This window comes from Bubalus kerabau, chromosome 8 (genome assembly GCF_029407905.1).
Source record: "Bubalus kerabau isolate K-KA32 ecotype Philippines breed swamp buffalo chromosome 8, PCC_UOA_SB_1v2, whole genome shotgun sequence".
NCBI classification, from domain to species: domain Eukaryota; kingdom Metazoa; phylum Chordata; class Mammalia; order Artiodactyla; family Bovidae; genus Bubalus; species Bubalus kerabau.
Genome location: NC_073631.1, coordinates 95,821,004 through 95,840,172, shown reverse-complemented (window position 1 = coordinate 95,840,172; position 19,169 = coordinate 95,821,004). Strand labels below are relative to the sequence as shown.

General features: G+C 44.1%; 1 protein-coding gene across 1 annotated transcript in view; it reads left to right on the top strand.

The window, feature by feature from the left end:
• The window catches only part of RBM28 (RNA binding motif protein 28), a 32,064-nt gene extending 16,417 nt beyond the window's left edge, over positions 1-15,647 (top strand). The window contains exons 11-19 of the mRNA XM_055590847.1: positions 248-321; positions 1,325-1,460; positions 2,472-2,536; positions 4,261-4,419; positions 7,490-7,639; positions 7,957-8,031; positions 10,464-10,717; positions 11,282-11,381; positions 13,822-15,647. Coding sequence (XP_055446822.1) covers positions 248-321; positions 1,325-1,460; positions 2,472-2,536; positions 4,261-4,419; positions 7,490-7,639; positions 7,957-8,031; positions 10,464-10,717; positions 11,282-11,381; positions 13,822-13,956 — 1,148 coding nt within the window. The 3' untranslated portion in view covers positions 13,957-15,647. The remainder of the gene's footprint in view (positions 1-247; positions 322-1,324; positions 1,461-2,471; positions 2,537-4,260; positions 4,420-7,489; positions 7,640-7,956; positions 8,032-10,463; positions 10,718-11,281; positions 11,382-13,821) is intronic.
• Positions 15,648-19,169: the final 3,522 nt, after the last annotated feature.

Here is a 19,169-nt window from a genome sequence, read left to right as displayed (position 1 = left end):
CTAAGAAGCGTTAGAAAAGATGAAGCCTGTAGTAATAAAATTTCAATATGAGCAGGTGTGCCGTCTTGCCTGTCTTGAACCCCAGGTGTTGGACACAGTACTTTTTAGCTAAGTTTCATTGTACTTAACACAAGGATGCTACTACCCCTTCCACTTCAGTCAGGCTGCCACCATGCGTAGTGTTGTCTTTGGCTTCCAGTGGGCCGTGCGAGTTTGGGATCTCACTTGGTTTTGTCTCTCTGTGCAGGCTGTGCATTTGCCCAGTTCATGACTCAAGAAGCAGCCCAAAAATGCCTTGAAGCTGCTTCTCCAGAGGCTGAGGTAAGGAAGACATTTCCTTTACTCTTTAATTTAGGTGATTGCCTCCCAGGGGCAACAGCTGATATTTCCACAAAACTTTATTATTATTATTGTCAATGATATGAAAATAATAAAGCTAAGACTTATTGAATACATAGTGTGTTAGGACTTCCTTGGTGTCTCAGATGGTAAAGAATCTGCCTACAATACGTGAGACCTGGGTTTGATCCCTGGGTGGGGAAGCTCCCGTGGATGAGGGCATGGCAACCCACTCCAGTATTCTTGCCTGGAGAATGCCATGGACAGAGGCGCGTGGTGGGCTACAGTCCATGGGGTCACAAAGAGTCGGACACGACTGAGGGACTAAGCACAGCAGAGTGTGTGTTAGGCACTGAGCTTTACACGCATGACCTTGTTACATCCTCACATCAGCCCTATAGGTGTTTGTAAGGTGAGTAATCCTTTATAGGTGAGGAAGTAGGTATAATAATCTTTATTATGGGTCAGTTTCTTATATCAGTCTCTATCGTAGGCTGATGGCGTGAAAGACTGGGACAAGAAGGGATTAAGGCCATCTATGAAGTGGAGTAAATGAGAGAGAAAGTGTGTAGGTGATAGAAAATTTTTCTGTGTATTCTATAACCAAGTATAGATTGTTTTGAGCTGAGTTACTGTGTGTTGCCATTGTCTCTTAAATTCTCATGAGTAGAGTTACCAATACTATTTCATTAGCTTTCTTTAGCATACTAAAAATTTGCCTATTTACAGGTCGTTTTTCTTAATTTGGTCTACTTTGGGACTAATCAACTCCCTGAAAACAAATGAACATGTGGCCTTTGCACAGCTGTGCTAAATACTGTTCGGCTCAGTGATCCACTTGCATCCAGCTGGCCTAAAACACCCTCGAGGCAGGGGTCCACACAACAGTGGGGGTTTGCTGTTTTCCCTTTCCTTGGTGCTCCTTGTCAGGTGCTTAGTTTCTACTCATCATGAATTTTGAGAGAGAGGTCGCAATCTGTTTCAGGGTGGTGGACTTAAACTGGATGGCCGGCAGCTTAAGGTTGACTTGGCAGTGACCCGTGATGAGGCTGCAAAACTCCGGACAAAGAAGGTGAAGAAGCCTACTGGGACCCGTAACCTCTATCTGGCCCGAGAAGGCTGTGAGTAGTGGCAGGGAGAGGGGAACCAGGCTTCGGAGTAGCTGGCCACTTGCCATGACAGCAGCCTGACAGTAGTATGTTTGGAGCATGTTTCAGATTAAAACCCTGCGTCCTCTTTAATGGTGGTATATTATTATTATTCTACTTTAGCAGATATAGCAGATTCCACTTTAACAGATGCACAGCTTTCTGTTAGGAAGCCTTCACCCAGTTCATGGATTAGCCAGTCCCCACTCTCCTTTCTGACTGATTGATTGCTTTTAGACCTTTTCATTAGAAGATTATCAGGGCAAAGAGGGAGGAAAAACCCAAATTACCTTTGTCCCTTGTCATCATTTCTGATAGGTTTTCTGAAGGAGTTGAAAATTATGACTAAAATTACTCTTTTGGATTACTCATGGATTTAAAATATGCACTGAGTACCTTTCCCTTAGTGTCAGAAAGATAATCAGAAATTAGCTTTAATTAAGATAAAAGAGAGAATTCCTTCCTTTAGGTCACACAGTATTGCCTCCTGCTGCAAACTGCCCAGACTAGCAAATGGAAGGCCGCTAACCTTTGAGGCCAGGCCCGGTGTTATACAGTGTGGCTGTTCTCTTGGTTGGCTTATCTCACCGCTTAGAAATGGCTCCCAAATACATGAGCAGGGAGATTTCCAAGGACAGGTCATAGGTGGAGCATATTGGCATTCCAGATGCCTAAAATGTACTTATTTCCAAAACTTCCTTTAGGCCTTCCCATCTGACTTTGGGCACGACATGAAATATTTTGAAGGGAAGGAAGAAGAAGAACAAAATCACAAAATGTTCAGTTTTAGTCCTTGAGAGCAGCTCATAGACAAGAACTTAGCCCTGTAGCCTATTTCTGGACCTACCCAGATATCACTGTGTCCTGGCCAGCATAGTCCTCTGGGCCCTCTATAGAGAGCTTGCATCATTCACATCACATTCCTCTTATTGCTCAGTGAAAATTCCCTTGCTGATGTCTTGGCCTTTTTCCCTCTTTCTGCAGTGATTCGTGCTGGGACGAAGGCTGCAGAGGGTGTGAGCGCTGCTGATATGGCCAAGAGAGAACGAGTGAGTAGATTAGGCACCAACTTCAGGTTCTGCAGGACTCAATATAAATCGATAAATAATAATGCTGAAGGTGCTCATCAAAGAGCCAAGCAAGTCTCGGTCACAGGTGCTACTTACACTTTTGTTAGAAAACAGGTGTGCAGGTGGGACAGCCGCTAACCCGGCGGTGCACATGATACCATGTCAACATTATGTGCTGGGTCTTATTCTTTGTTTTTGTAATGCTCAACAGTATGTGTTTCCCAGATAGTATGCTTCTAGATCATGAAGTAGACACTTAGAGGCTCGGGCTACATATAATTAGGTGTCAGTATAAATGCAGAGTAACATGAGAAAGGAAGTTCAGTGTGGGCTAAATAGAGAGGGAAGTGCGGATGTGGGTCTTGGAAGGGAGAGATAAGATGTATTTTGTTGGAGGGAGGGTATCTCCAGATTATGAAATCATTTTAGGAAAACCCCATATTATGGGATTTCTAGTGATAACTGGTACTGTTGAGTTCCTTTGCTGCTTAGCAATCTTTGTTCCAATAATTTTTACTTTTGCCCGTATAGTTTACTTTCACAAAGCTAAGCCAGCCTAGAATGGTAAAGATGCATGATCATGAATAGAATTAGCTCTGGAACCTGAAAGTGCAAAAGATGACGGACAGAGACGAGAATATAGTGAGGCCGGAGGCAGCGTGTCTTTTCTGTGCAGGCTCTAGACTGGTGTCCTCGACGGTTTTTGGTAGTGAGCATCTAGAGATTATGGTATGTGGGGGGCACTGGATGCCCTTTTCTGATCATAGTGCAATAGTGACACATTTAATTCTCCTTAAAGTGAATTTTCCTAGCAAAAGGCTCGCTAGATTATACGCATTATAATTAAACAGCAGACACAGCTTTTCCTGGGAGAAAAATCGCACTGTTGAATTTAAGCATGATAACCCTTCAGATAGCCCTTTTAATATTTGTTTCCAGGGTATTTATTTTGTGAGTTGCTGTAATAGTACCTTTACCAAATAAGAAGTGGCAAAAATGAAACTTAATAAAAGTTTAACTTAAAACTTTTTTCGGCTGAGTTGCCCTTAAGAAACAAGTCAGGAGAAGAAGGTCACCCTTTCACTTTAGAGATAGATTGTCCTGGGGCCAGTGCTTTGAGCAACATAGGTCAGGCTCTGGAAACTGTTTGTTTCTATTGACGTTTCTTTGCCTCAAGGTGGCAGAGTTGAGACAAGACAGTATTCTGTCACGTATCCTTTAAGTAAATCCATTTCCTTTTGGAAGGACTAAATAATCAGTTTGAGTTGGTGGATAGGTAAGGACTTGGCATAGATGTTAACTACAGTATTATTTATTATTTGCTCTGGGCCATATTTGAGCTTGGGATTTTATGCATATTACCTTATTTCAGCCTCACATCAGTACTGAAAAATCGGTATTATATTTTGGTTTGCAGTTCTACCCTGTAGGTGAAATTATTGAGGCTTAATAAGTGTTACGTAACTTCTCGAATTCAGCCCGACTCCAGAGCCCATGATCTTATCACCCACCCTCTTGCCTCCTCGAACTTTTCTTTCTCTGTGTGCTGGGCATCATCAAAAGGCTGCAGCGTGGGTGATTTCCCTTATTCTTTCTAGGTGTGTGGTTACTGGATTGGGGTCATGGTTCTTTCTTGTTGGAGAATTATGTGCCTGTATCTTTAAAGAGTAGATTGTACTGTTAACAATTTGTTGTTCTTTCAGTTCGAGCTGCTGAAGCATCAGAAACTCAAGGACCAAAATATCTTTGTCTCCCGGACCAGGCTGTGCCTGCACAATCTCCCAAAGGCTGTGGATGACAAACAGCTCAGAAAGCTGCTGCTGAATGCCACCAGAGGGGAGAAGGCGGTGCGCATCAAAGAGGTGAGAGTTGGCCCTGCCCACTCGGGGCTTCGCTGCTCATCCTGGGTCAGAGCACATGTTTAGTTCAGGCTGTGGTGCTAGTGGGTTTCGCTGGTGGCTCAGCAGTAAAGTATCCACCTGCATTGCAGGAGACATAGGAGACGCAGGTTCGATCCCTGGATCAGAAAGATCCCTTGGAGGAGGAAATGGCAACCCACTCCAGTATTCTTGCTTGGGAAATCCCGTGGGCAGAGGAACTTGGCGGGCTACAGTCCATGGGGTCACAAAGAGTCGGACACAACTGACACGACTGAGCATGCATGCCCATGGTGCTAGTAGATTGACAGATCTTCTTTTGGGCTCATTGTCAGCAGACAAGACTGAGTTTGGTGATTTTCATGGTTTGGGGAGGTTTAAAAAACTTTTTTTCCCTTCTTCTAAGAACTGCTTTTCACATCTGACCAGTTGCAGCAGAATGTGCAGAAGTATCTGCGCTCATGACTTAATTTAGCAAGCATTTATTGGATACCTGCTGCATTCTCAGCATTATACCAGGTGCTGTAATGCTAGTTTTCTTGCAGAGAAAATAATCTATGTCCTCTGCTCCTTAGAGGAGCATTTCACTACCATTTAGGCTCTTGCACTATAGTAAGTTCTCAGTGCCCTGTGGTGAGCACAGGGAGTCACTCGGGTCTTCAGCAGTTGTGTTAGACAAACTCTGAGCTCACACCAAGGCGTAGTCAGGCTCTGTGCGACTACAGGAACCGCTGTCCTGCCCCCACGGCGCCCCCACATGCCTGCTGTGGGATTTATTGCTACACGGTCCTGTAATTGTTCGTCAGTCATTTCTCCCAGCCACACTGAGCTCTTTGAGAGCAGGTGTCATCTCATTGTTCCCAGTTGTTGGCATAGAAACTGGCACATAGTCATCTTTTGATCAGTGTTTATTGAATAAGCAGCATAGCCAGTATTATGAATCTGCTTTGCTCTGATTCATCACCATAAACTATTTTCCTACTACTGGAAATCCTCTTCAAAATGTATGATATTGCTACTCAGGGAATTATAGGAGAGAATGTGAGCATAGCTAACACCACTCTTGGTAGAACCATTCAAAGAGTTACTGTCATAGGAGTCAGTTATGTAATTTCTCATCAGCATCTGCGGTACTTAGTAAGAGTCTGTATATCTAACACCTGTCATCGCTTAGAGACATGTATGTGTGTTTTACAGTATTTGCATTATATTGAATTTTCTCTTTAAATCTTTCGTATGTGTAAGTATAGTGTTCAGCTAAGATAGTAAGCTTTTTGAAGATTAAGAGCCTCATTTTATGCTTTTCTTTTTTTAAACGAATACCTGAATCACTTTACTATACACTGAAAGTTAACAACATTGTAAATCAATTATACTTCAAGAAAAATTTTTTAAAAAGCAAAAAAATCAGTTATATTTTCTTTTGAAATACAATCCAAATTTCTTAATCAGTAAGAAAACTAAGGAAAAAAAGAGTATCAAGACACAGTTCTATGGCTCTGTTATAAAGCATGCCAGACTAGCCACAGGTGAATATAATGTAAATGTTCATCTGAAAAATAAAAACAACCCACCGGTAGTGCCAAGGGATGGAGTATTTAGTAACATCCCCACTGAGGATGAGAATATTTCCACATTGTTTTGAGTGTACAATTTTAAAGTTTTGTTAAGGTGAGTCTTCACATACCACTTCATCGATGCTGTGCCCAACCAGTCTGCCATCCGCAGTGGGCCAGTATCTCTTGATGGCCCCTCCTCTAGCCACGGGTGGTAATCACTTCACCTGCTCAGTGCTGTCCTGACTCAGTCCTTTCATTCTTCTACTGTGTTCAAAAGACTGTCAGCTTCTCTGCCTTGGGCATCACAGTCGTTAACTCTGAAGGTCCAGAATAAATCTGGATCCAGGCGAGTAAATTCTCAAATTGGCAAAAGCTGCCATTTTTATGTAGGTTGCTAAATAGCCATGGTCCCGCCAGGTGTGCACTGACTCCGTCATCACCTGCTCCCAGAAAATGGACTAGCGGCCTTTGGAACGGTCTCACCATCCAGTGGTCTCACTTTGGCTCTTGAGCATGAAGTCGAGGGTGCTGTGCCATGCTGCATCGAGGAGAGGCCCTGGGCCAGGCCTGGGGGAGGCAGCTGAGGAGACTGGAGGGCTGCGCAGCGTGTCCGGCTGCCTATATGCTTTTCTCGATTTCCCTGCAGTACATGGCACCGTTCTAGGCACAGAGTAGATACTGGACATATACCAAATGCGGCATCCACATGTCCCTGATACCTAGACTTCTCCATTACCCGACAAACACAGCTTCCTGGGAGTGAAACCATGTAAATGATCAGTTTTCCCAAAATACCCTGCCATTCCTTGGTGCCCCAAGATGCCTGGTATAGCTTAAAGTTTTAGGAAAAAATCATGCAAGAGAAGATCTGAGCTCTGAGCAAATACAGCTGAAGCTCCTTCCTGTATTTCTGAGGCTATTTGTTGGTCAGGATCTTCCTCATGCCAGAACTTTCTTATCTAAAGCCATCAGGCCTTCATCCTTCCCTTCTTCAGTAATATTTCTTCTGAGGGGTTTCTTCAGTGAGGAGACCTGCAGACAGCGCTTCAGGCCCGGCGCTGATTTATACCACCCCAAGTACCACGTACCTCTCAGCCTGTATGTGCTGTCACGTCAGCAGTTAGCCATTAAAATTCTTCTTGGGAAGTTTATCTGCATGCTTATTTGGAGGTCTGTGTGGATGTTTGTAAACCCTTAGAAAGCAAGAAAATACCTATTTAATGTGTTCTGTGCTCTCAGGTATATTCTAATAAAACAGACATTCATAAGTGTTACTCCAGTAAAAGTCTTGTGATGGTGATATAGATGAAGACTGTTTCAATAACCTGATTTCTTGTTGAAGCTGTTAAGGGTCTTTATCCTCTAACTATGGCTGATTCATGTCAATGTATGGCAAAAACTACTACAATATTGTAAAGTAATTAGTCTCTAATTAAAATAAATAAATTAAAAATAAATCCTCTAACTACTGATTCTTTTCCTCACTCTACTGGTAGTGTCGGGTGATGCGAGACCTGAAAGGAGCTTATGGGAAAATTAAGGGTCAGTCCTTGGGCTACGCCTTTGCAGAGTTCCAGGAGCACGAGCATGCCCTGGCAGCCCTGCGCCACATCAACAACAATCCGGAGATCTTCGGGCCTCAGAAGGTGAGCCTTGTCCTGTGGCGGGGGGCCTGTCCTCTGGGGGCCATTTATGGGAAGCCCTCTGACACTTGTGTGATGGATAAGAGTGGCAAGGCCTTGGAGAAGTGAGCGGTGACTCAGGTGACGGGATGATTGGAGGGAATTCTAATTTGGGTAGTCTGCTTGCAGAACTGGCCTCTTGCCTTTAAGTAGAGGGAAGTGAGCAGCACCCTCTGACTTGCAAGCAAGAGAGTAGTGGGAGCGGGGGTGGCGAGCATCTCAGCTCTATTGCATGCAGAGATTAAGAAATCAAATGAATGACAATCTGTCTCCTGCTGCAGAGACCAATAGTGGAATTCTCTTTGGAAGATCGAAGGAAACTTAAAGTCAAGGAACTGAGGATCCAGCGCAGCCAGGTACAGAATTGAAATTTTTTTTCTTTTCTCTTTGTTTTTTTTATTGTGGTAATATATGCATCACATAAACTCTACTATTTTTAAGCATACAGTTCAATTTTTTTTCAGACCATATTTAAGCTCCTGTTTTGTTCAGTTGTGGTTCTGTTTCCTTAAATTAGGTCTCTGCCTTGCTAGGTTCTTGGTTACGCTTTCCTCTTAGTTTCCTAGTTTCCTAGAACTCTGCAGGCCGTCTCTCCTCCGCTGGCCTGGCTGGCGATAGCTCCACAGAAGGAAAGGGAGAGGAGAATCAGCCCGATGCTGTTGGCAGTCAGCAGGGCTTGTACTGCAGTGTTTGGTGATGGTACATGTCAGAATTAATAACCAAGGTTAAGTTGTCCGTTACCTGTAGATTTCAGCTATCTCTTCCATAATTCTCTTTTCATCTTGTGCACTCCAGAGGTGTGATGCCTGGTTGTTTTAGTACTGTTTCTAATCTAGTGTAGTGTAGAGGAACTCTGGGAACAGGAAGACTCATGTTCAAACTCAGGCTCTGCCCCTTTCTGAGTTCCTTGGCAAGTTACTACCCCTTTCAGCTTCAGCTTCTAGTTTATAAAAATAGGTTTACTGTCATCTGTGTTACCATGTGTAAGTTGTCTCACAAGCTCCACGGTCAGTACACAGTCAGTACTCATTCTCTTGTCCATCATGCCACAGGACATAGAAGACCAGATTATTCTTGATACCATAACTCTTACAGTCTCATCGATAGTGTACCTTAACTTGGATATATACCAAACATTTGCTGTGTTCTGGGTCTTTATGGTGTATATCATGAGCGTGACCCATAGAAGAGGAATTTCAGTGATTCATACCATGACCCTAGGTTGGAAAAATCTGGGTTCTGCTTATTATTTAAGGCAGCTTTGTTATTGTAGTTATAGAATTATTTACTGCCTCAATTAGAGGTGATTCTGTAGCTTCTGGCTTAAAAAGAAAATTCAGGTGGCCTTATTTGTTATCTATACTTAGGTACATACCCGTCTTTCTGTGTAAAAGTGCCCCTTTCCCGTGACTCAGGGATCCTTCTCAATTTCCATGCTCATATTCCCCAAGTGACATTTCCCCACCTCTCTCAGAAGAGAAGAGACTTTATTGCTTGTGCTTTCATGAATGTCCTTAGGCTCTTTTTTTAGTTTTTTACTTGGTTTATATCTCTTTTCTCCACTGGGCTGTGAGTTCTAAAAGGTAGATACTTCATTCTTTCATCTGTACCCTTACCACTTAGAGACTGGCACATAAGAGGCATAAAATAGATCTTTGTTCTCCCACTATGCCTGTTTAGATTTCTGAGGTGAAAAGGACAGAATAAGATTATTATTACTGCATTGATTTCACATGAATGTTCTTTGTCTTCCCCCACTTGTGCAAAATAAATATGTAACATACTTTATGTCCTCCTCCTCATGTCTTTTCCTTATCTTCATTTCATTTATTTTTTTCCCTAAGGTTCTTCCTTTTTTTTAATGTGGATTTGAGTTTCTAACCTGTCGTTTTACCTTTCTTAGTAAATTCATTTAGTATTTCTTGTGACGAAGGTCTACCAGTCATAAATTTCCTTAATTTTTTTTTGAGGTGGGTAGGTGCCTCACCGAGCGGCTTGCAGGATCCTAGTTCCCTGACCAGGGATCAAACCTAGGGCCCTGGCTGTGAGAGCACCAAGTTCTAACTCCTGGGCCCCAGGGAATCCCCATATTTCTTTAATTTTTGTTTGTCTGGGAAAGTTTTGTTTTTCCTTCACTTTTGAAGGATAATTACATGGATACAGAACTCTAGGTTGGTGATTCCCCTGCCACACACACATACTTTAAACACTTTATTCTGTTTTCTTCTTGCTTACATGGTTTCTGAAGGGAAATCCAGTATAATCTTAACTTTGTTCCTCTGTGGGTAATGAATTTTCCCTACCTCTGGGGAAAGATTTTTCTCCTTGATTTCTTGCAATTTGATATGATACGCCTGGATGTACTTTTTTTTTTTAATCCTGTTTGGTGTTTGTCTGAGCTTTCTGAATCTGTGGTTTAGCGTCTGTTGAAGTTTGAAAATCTTCAACTCTCATTACTTCAGGTATTTCTTCTTTCCCATTACACCTGTGCCCCATGCTGCTGGCCCTTTCTTGTTTGTTTTCTGTTGGCTTTTGAGTTTGGGACGTACCTACACGTTCCCCTCATTTCTGCATGGGAAAAGGAAAATGGTTGTTTTGTGTCCCCTACGCAGTAACCCTCTGTTACGATGTCAGGGCCTGTGACCTGCCTGTGTTCACTTTCTTAAAGTCTCTAACTATTTGGGGGAAGAATTCCCCTTCTCTCACCAAACTCAGTCCTCTTCTGCTGAGTGTTTCCAGCAAATAAATCTCACCTAGTAACCAAGTAGCATTCTCTCGTCTTCTGCAGCAAAAAGTGAAATCCAAGCCTGGAACTGGTGAGCCCCAGCAGGTACCACCAGAACCTGGGAAAAAGCAACAGAAGGCAGCTCAGAACCACATGCAGGAACAAAGCCAGGCCTCCGTGCAGCAGAAGAGGACAGCAGACTCTGTCTCGTGGGCAGGGTTCCAGACCAAGGCCGAAGTGGAGCATGTGGAGCTGCCTGATGGGAAGAAGAGAAGAAAGGTCCTGGCACTCCCTTCACACCGAGGCCCCAAAATTAGGTGAGATGTGGGATGGCTTCTCAGGCAGTTTGTCTTACTTCGCCATTTTTCCTCTTTGGGGCTTTTGTGTGAATGAAAGGGATGCTGGTTGCTCCAGTCCCGCATGCAGTATCTCTATGCCGGCAGAGTCGCTCTTGGACCAAATGGAGGCCAGAACAGGACTGGCCTCGGGCCCCTCAGAGGAGCCTTCCGGGGTGGGCTCTCATGCCGCTTTTCTCCTCTTCTGAAGCGCTTCCTCTTGTCTTGATGGTTGGCTGTGAGGCCCACCTACTTGAGGTTTCTGTCTGGAACAACAGATTAATGCTGTCAACAAAACTCAATCTTTACAAAATTTTTGTTAAGTAAACAGTGGTTTTTGAAAGTCCCTTGAGGTTTTTAAGCCAAAGCAAAAGACAAGTATACAAATGTTGAGCCCTAGGACATTCTGTTGCAGTATGCCTTGATTTCTCAGGGGCTTAGAAAGAGCCAGTGTAAGAAAAGGCCTTTTATCTTTTGGGCTGAGAAAACCTCAGGAGTGCCAATTAGAGGAAGAACTCAGGGCGACACTTGACCATGTTGTTTCAGGTTGCGGGACAAAGGCAAAACGAAGCCTCTCCCTCCCAAGAAGCCAAAGCCCCAGACAAACCACCAGAAGCAAGAGAAGCAGAAATTACCTTCCAAGCAGGTAAGTTCTGTGGGCCCTGAGGCTTTGATATGGCACAGCTCTGCCGGGGTCAGCAGCCACTTGAGCCTTGATTAGTTAAGCAAAGGAAAAGGCTTCTTCTAGATTGCGATTATGTACAGGGCTGCAGATGTGGAGTCCTAAAAGTAGGGAGAAGAATACAATGGACCCCATGATTTTGTTACTCTGCTTCAACAATTATCTTGTTTTACCTACCCACCCCCACCCCATCCTGTGAGTATATTACAGTGAACTCTACCTCACTTGTAGATGTGCCCCATGTAGAAACATATCTCAGGATTCATCTCCAGCTGATCAGGCCTTACACACATATGGTGGCTCATATGGTAAAGAATCTGCCTGCAGGGTGGGAGACTTGGGTTTGAACCCTGGGTTGGGAAGATCCCCCTGGAGAAGGGAATCGGTACCCACTCCAGTATTCTTGTCTGGAGAATTCCACGGACAGCAGAAGTCTGGCGGGCTGTAGTCTGTGGGATCACAAAAATTGGGACACGACTGAGCGACTAACACTTGCTTTCACTTTAAACACACATACACACAGACACATGTTATGCGATCATCACATCTAATGAAATTAATAAGAAACCCTTACTAGCTAATATGTGGCCCATATTAAAACATTCCCAGTTACCTCAAAAATACATATTTTTAAGTTGGTGTGTATAAATCGGGTTCCAAACAAAAAGCCGGATTACTTACTCGAGCGGGGATTGGAGCAGTGCCGCAGCCATGACGGTGTCGGGTCCTAACCACTGGACCACCAGGGAGTCCCCTGTATTTGGTTTTTAAATCTCTTAAATCTCTTTTCCCCTATAATATCCAGTCTTCCTTACTACACCCTTTTTTCCATGCTATTAATTAGCTGGATCAGCCAGGTCCTTGGCCTTTTAGAATATATTACCTTTTGAATTTAGCTGCTTTCTTCCTTGTTGCTGTCATTTAACTTGTTCCTGTAGTACCCCAGGTTGCTTACAAACTGGACTTTAGGTCCGGAGCCTTGATTAGATTTAGGTCCAGTTTTCTTGGTGAGAGTATTTCATAGGTGGTGCTGTGTGCTTTCTGTTGTATTGTACTGTGAGGTGCATAGTGTCTGGTTGCCTCTTTTTTTTTTTTACTTTTTATTTTACATTGGATTATAGCTGATTAACAATGTTGTGATAGTTTTAGGCGGACAGCAAAGGGACTCGGCCATATAAATACATGTATCCATTGTATACATGGGTCTAGGCTGCCACGTAACATTGAGCCGAGTTCCCTGTGCAGTGCGGTAGGACCTTGTTGGATATCCATTTTAAACAATACTGCACTGTGTGCGTGTCAGTCCAAATTCCCTAACTGCCCCGTCGCTCCATTCTTCCTCCCTTGGTTGCCCCATTTTTAGTGATGCTCTGATTCATCAGTAGCCTTAGAGATTGTCTGCTTTATCCCTCCATTTGTAAAGTCTTAGCACCCATTGAAGATTGCTGTTTATTTAGATCTGTATTTCAGTACAAGTTGCATAATGGTAATTTCTTAATTTTATCAATCCTTATGTGTTTTTTAAGTAAAATTCTAGAAAAAAGAGCCTTCCCTTATCAACTGTTTGGTTACCATGGAATACCATTTGTGTAGGAAAAGCAAAGTAATGGCTTGAGTTTTTTTTAATTTTTATTAGTTCCCAGAGTAATGAGTTGTTGCCCTACCAACCTTCTCTGAGAAAATAAGGTTTTTGTAGCATTGTGACTTCGCGAGCTTCTATGTACTTGACATGTTTCAGTCAGATGCAGTCATTATTCTGTCCCATCTGAGGCCAGCAGAAGCCCCTTCAGGTTGACTCCTGAGTCCTGATGCAACCTAGCCTGTGGTAATGTCCTTGCTTCTAACACAGTGGGATGTCCCCACTTATCTATTACTTTGTCAGTCCTGGCATTAGCTTCCAAGGGGCCCTGGCTCTTTTTAGTAGAAAGTGGTGGTCATGCATTCTTGATCATTTGAGGTCAGATTTTCTTTTTTCCTTGCCTAGTCCCTTTATTTTAAGGGTACAAGATGCATTTGCCTTCTCATCCCACTCAAGAAATCTGTGTCTCTGGAAAGCCTCTGACCCAGCAGACCATCTTATAGAGGTCTCTTTGAAGCCCTGTAATCCTTGGTGAAGGAAAGGGCAAGTGAGACCATCTGGACTCGAGGCTGACTCATCCTTAAGGAGATCTGTGTGGGCATTTGGGAGTTGGAGTGGGAGCAGGGTTTTAGTGGGGTCCTTCTCTTAGGCATTCCTGGTCTGTTTTCTCACCAGTGGATGATCATTTTGGGGTAACTTCCTGGAAGTCCCTCATGTGGTGGACAAGATCTCTGAAGCTAACTCTCTTTCTCCCTTGGCTGGCCTGAGGGTAAGGTAATGCTTAATGCTTGAAACTGATTATCTTATGTTTCCTTTCATTTGTAGGTACCTAGAAAAAAAGCTAAAGGAAATAAGACAGAAGTTCGCTTCAACCAGCTGGTGGAACAATATAAGCAGAAATTATTGGGACTTTCTAAAGGAGCTCCTCTTGCAAAGCGGAGCAAATGGTTTGACAGTTGATGATGCTAGAAGGCGGGGTAAGGAACTGGATTGTGTGCATCTTGGTAACGCTTCCTCCCCCCACCACTTGTCACTTACGAGGGAAGAAGCCCCCTGAGAGCACTGCCACTTCGGGATGTGAACGTTTGGACTTTGGTTCCTCCTGTGCGTGGTTAGCTAACCACAAAGAGGAATATCAGAAAAACATGTGACGCTTTTTACAAATTCTGAGTGAAGTTGTGTCTATTAATTCTTACTTATTTTAATTGTGTTTCTCAAATGGAAACAATTATAAAAAGCATTCTTGACTACCAAAGTTTTAAGATGTATATTTTGTTAAGTGTCTTCTCTAAATGAGTTAATTTGTGGCTTTTTGAATAACAGACTCTCATTTTTAATATATGTGACTCCTTTATTATAATTTATAAATGTATTCCCAACTCTCGTTCAGTCATGTAGGCCTACATACTGCAGGAATTAAGAAAGAGCAGAGAAAAATGATTTCCAACCTAATCTCTGAGGTTGGGAGAAACTTGGAAAGTAATCGAGGGCATGGGGCCTGGCCAGGAGCAGCGCTTGATAATTGTCTGTCAAGTGAGTGGGGAGTAGCTGGTAGTAACTTGGAGTCGTTTGCAGTGGCCCACAGACCCAGCCTGGCTGGTGCTAGCCTACGTTTCCTGTCTTCCAGCACCACCTCCTGTGGACTCAGAGACGGAGTGGGTAGTGGAGAGAGCAGTGAGCAGGAGGCCAGAGAAAGAGTTGGAAATACAGCACAGAGTTCTTAGTTCCCCAGTCCAGTCTGGTGCTATCATGAGAGAGGCTTTCTTCAGAACTGTTGCTGACCTAAGGATATCACTATTTCATTGCAGTATCTTGGGAAACTCGTGAATGCTCAGAAATGCTCTTAACTGGCTTAATGATGGGTAAAAGACCATGAAAATGCTGAAAGCTTTTGGAGAGAACTTGTCTCCAGAGTTACCTTGAGACTCTGTGACCTGGGGAGTCCTGGCAGCAGCTTGGCAGCCCATCAACCCTAGGATGGAGTCAAGACACGTTATTAAGGGTGTATTAATGCATAGAATATCCACAGCCTGTCTGTCCTTTGCTCTGTTTTCCCTTCTCCAACTCTCTGCCCACCAGACAGTTTTTCCCCTGTTGTCCAAATATCTATAAATTAACCTTTAAAAATAATCTTAACATTTAGGATAGAGAACAGTTGGTGTTCATTCAGATAGCTTTGCCAGATTTTCTCAGATCCAGATGTTTCTCCTGACAGGTTTAGCAACCCGGTATGTTTAAAACATCATTCAGTTGCCTGAAAAGTTCTTTGAAAAGTTCTTTAAAAATTTCTAGGGTGAATCATCCACTTTCTCAACACCCAGATTCCTTGTGTGACGTCCTCCTGGGGGGCACATTACCACCGGTTATCTGGGCAGCCTCTTACGGTTGCCTTGGGAGTTTTAACGCAAGGATAATTGTGCCCACTTCTTCACTTCAAAGCCTGATGTTTCATGAAATGGAATTTTCTGAATTAAACATGAAAGTGGACTTATGGGCTCCTTGGTTCAAAAACAACATCAAGACAAACATTTCCTTTAACATCCAAGACTGAAGGCTGTCGGTCAGAACTGTCAAGCGTCAGTAGATTTTCTGGCTCGATTATGCAGCAGCTTGACTCAGAGATACTTCTTTTAAATAAAGAGTCTTAAGATTGTGTACTGGCTGTTTCTTTGCTTTTTTTTTTTTTTTTAATAAGGGGGTGGTGTAAGTGGGAGACTCGGTCGATGTGAAGTCTCTGCTTTGATCCACAGTGTACAAGTCCCTTCCTCTAGACTTCGCCTGCGGCAAGGATTCTGCCTCCACTGTCTTGAAGTGAGATTTCCAACTCCCTCTATTACAAAGTCAGGGCATGTGAAGTTGTTCTTGGAAATACTTCCAAATGTCCTCTGGTATGTTTTTGTCTTGAAAAGAGGTTTTCCAACTAAAAATTCAGAGTACAGAACCTCAAGGCTCCAGAGAGCTCCTTCTCAGCATATATTTGACCTTCAGTCATCTGAGGAAGCAGGAGGTCACGTACGCCTCTGAGTGCTGACCACTCAGAATCTTCGGTTCACAGGCCCTCTGGCTGACCCATATAGCCAGTTCATTGCTTAATATTCTTGTCACTCACTTTTTGAGAAGTGACTGACGGGCTTCTGCCAATTTTGTCATGGAACTGGCGACGCTGCCCACCCAACTTGGAAAGTTCCTGAGACTCCTCCATGGACTGCTCCATCATGACAGTAGCCACATCATCAGACTGAGGATTCCCGAGGTAAGATTGCATTTCTGTTTATCTCAGATGATGCTCAGCTGTGCTTTCTCTCACTCAGTCCTCACTGGCACTTAAAGGGTCAGGATAAGGTTGCTTTGTTACCTTCGGGCAGAGTAAAAATTTCCAAACCTCCCTTTGCCTATGGTTGACTAATTTAGAAGTTACACAGATGCACTGTCTTATTTTGGTTCTTTTGTTCTTGTCCTGACGCCTCTTCCTCTCCAAGATTAATTGCAGAGTCCGAGACTGCTCATTGATTGGGATGTTATTCAGTGGCCCGGTGGTAGATGAGTTATAAGTACATCTACAGTGACTTTGGCTTTTGATTCTGAACTGGTGTTTGGCTGCAGACGGGCTTCTGTGTTTGTGGAGTAATATAGTGGGAAGAATGTGAAGGACAGACTGACTTGAGCTCGGTAACCAATTCTGAGAAGGAAACTGCAGAGTCACCAGAATAACCTTTTGGACCACCCCCAAATGGAGCATCTTGACGGATGGTAAATCCAATTTTCCTTGGGCTTGTCCACGCCGTCCAGAGCCTGCTGCTTTTTGTCAGACATAAGACTTCACTGCTGCAGAGTCGTCCTGGGATCTCCTTCCCTGGCCTTTTGACAGAAGGGAAATCCTTTTTGTCCTTGAGGGCAGGGACTATATTTTACACTTTTCTATATACCCTGCAATACTTAACAATGATTTACCCGTAGTAGGAATTCATTTAACTCCATTGAACTCCCTGGAACAGAAGACCATCTGTTCCAGGGTTTAGCAGGGTTTGTGAAGGACGGCAGAGTCGTTTCCTGGGGTGATGTATGTGAAAGGGATCCAAAATACAAAGTGATAGAAAAAGAATAATACATTGTTGGTCACAGTCCCTTGAGCATGCCACCTGTGTTCTCTTTGCTGTCCCTGGTCCATGCCAATTTGTCCCTCTCCACTCATATCCACCATTTCTCCCTGGGAACTTCATCCAACGCAGGGCATTGCAGTCCCTTCCCTGGTCCCTGACACTTTCTGGTTGGTGTCCTACTCTTTTGACAATATATGCAGCTAGCTGACTAGGCATTTCGTTGGGTCTGACCTCCCCGAGTAGACTGAACCCATGATGGCCATCCCAGCCCCAGGGCATGGCCAATGGTGCCCTTAGTGATTGCTAATAAGGATGATGACGATAAGGGGTTCAGCAGTCACCTGCTGTGGTGACCTCTCCCCAGCCTATCATTTGAAGTATTTCTTTTTTTCTTTCTAGTTCATCCTTGTTCCTCATAGTAGGTGCTCAGTTAATGTCAGTTCCTGTCTCTCATTTTCATCTTCCCTGGACTACTGTCTGAGCCTCAGTCCAACAGCAACTTCCCTCAGATATTGTTCAATCTGCCTTGTGGCTGGCGCCCATCCCATTCCTGTCCCCCTCTGCCCGAGGGACTCCCAGCCCTTAAGTACAGGGCTGTGCATTAAAGGCTGTGTGCAGAAACCCTATTAAGAAGCTAATTCTCAAGTGTCACCTTCTCACTCTCAGCTTCACTATTTTCCCCTCTTCCTTTCCTCTGTCCTGGGTCTGCCACGCCATTGTCTGCATGCATTTTTCAACCAAAAGATACTCAGGTGCTGGGCTTCTGATGAGGTTTTCCCCTTGGAAGCTACTGCAGGACAGATGCTTTCTATTTTAACCTGTGTTGGGGAAGACCTTATCGTGGTAGTTGGCACCTCAGATGGAGGAAGACGTCCAGAACATTGTTCCTATGAGAGGATTTAGGTGTACCCTTCTTAAAAGATAGTGTAATATTGTGATTTATAATTTGAAATGTATATTTCGTCTTTGTCCCTGTTCGTGGAACAGAGGTCCTAAAACTCTTGGAACTTCCTGTGCAGGGAGCAAAAGAGGTGTCTTGTTATAAGGTGACTTTTGGAATGTCCCTAAAGATGCCAGTGGAGCCAACCCAGCGACCAGAGGGTTGGAATTTTCAGGCCTCACCTCCCATCTCCCATGCAGGGAAATGGGCTGAAGATTCCGTCGTCAGTGGCCAGGGATTTAATCAATCACACCTCTTTGAGGAAGCCTCCATGGAAACCTGGAAGAACAAGGTTCTGAGGACTTCTGGGTTGATAAACGTGAAAGCAGCTGGGGAAGCTGGCTCACTTGGAGAGGGCATGGAAGCCCCCTGCCCCTTCTCAGTGCTTTGTCCTGTGCGTCTCTTCCATCTGGCTGTTCCTGAGTTACATCCTCTTAGGATTAATTGGTAATCTAGTTTCTCTGGGTTCTGTGAGCTGCTCTAGCAAATTAGGAGGGGGTCACTGGAACCTCCGATTGGTTAGAAGCACAGGTAACATCCTGAATGTGTGATTGGTTTCTGGATTTGAGGGTGGGAAGCAGTCTTAGGGGACTGGGCCTTTAACCTGCAGGATCCGATGCTATCTCCAAATAGATAGTGTCAGAATTCAGTTGGAATGTAGGACACCCAGCTGGTGTTGGAGAATTGCTTAGTATGGGGAAAAAAACACACCCTTTGGAGCTGGATGCAAAATTGTAGTTAGAATTATAGACAATATTCTTTTAAAAGTGCCCCAACAAACACCCCTCCTCCAGGAGGGCAGTGGCCATCATTTGCTGGAGTATATGTGCTTGTCCTGCCCTCACGATACTGCCGCTGCAGGGCCCTAGGGAACAAAGTAGGCCTGTGTCTTTAGAGGTGGGTAATGCCATGAAGCAAGCTCCGGGAGATGGTGAAGGACAGGGAGGCCTGATGTGCTGCAGTCCGTGGGGTTGCAAAGAGTTGGGCACGACTGAGCGACTGAACAACAACAACGCCACAGAGGAAAAGAACAACTCCGAGGCAGAGTGCTCTGGCTCCTCCCAAGCCAGCAGGGTCAACTCTGGTGTAACTCCTTCGTTATATCAGACCCCAGACCCACCTTATGTGTTAGG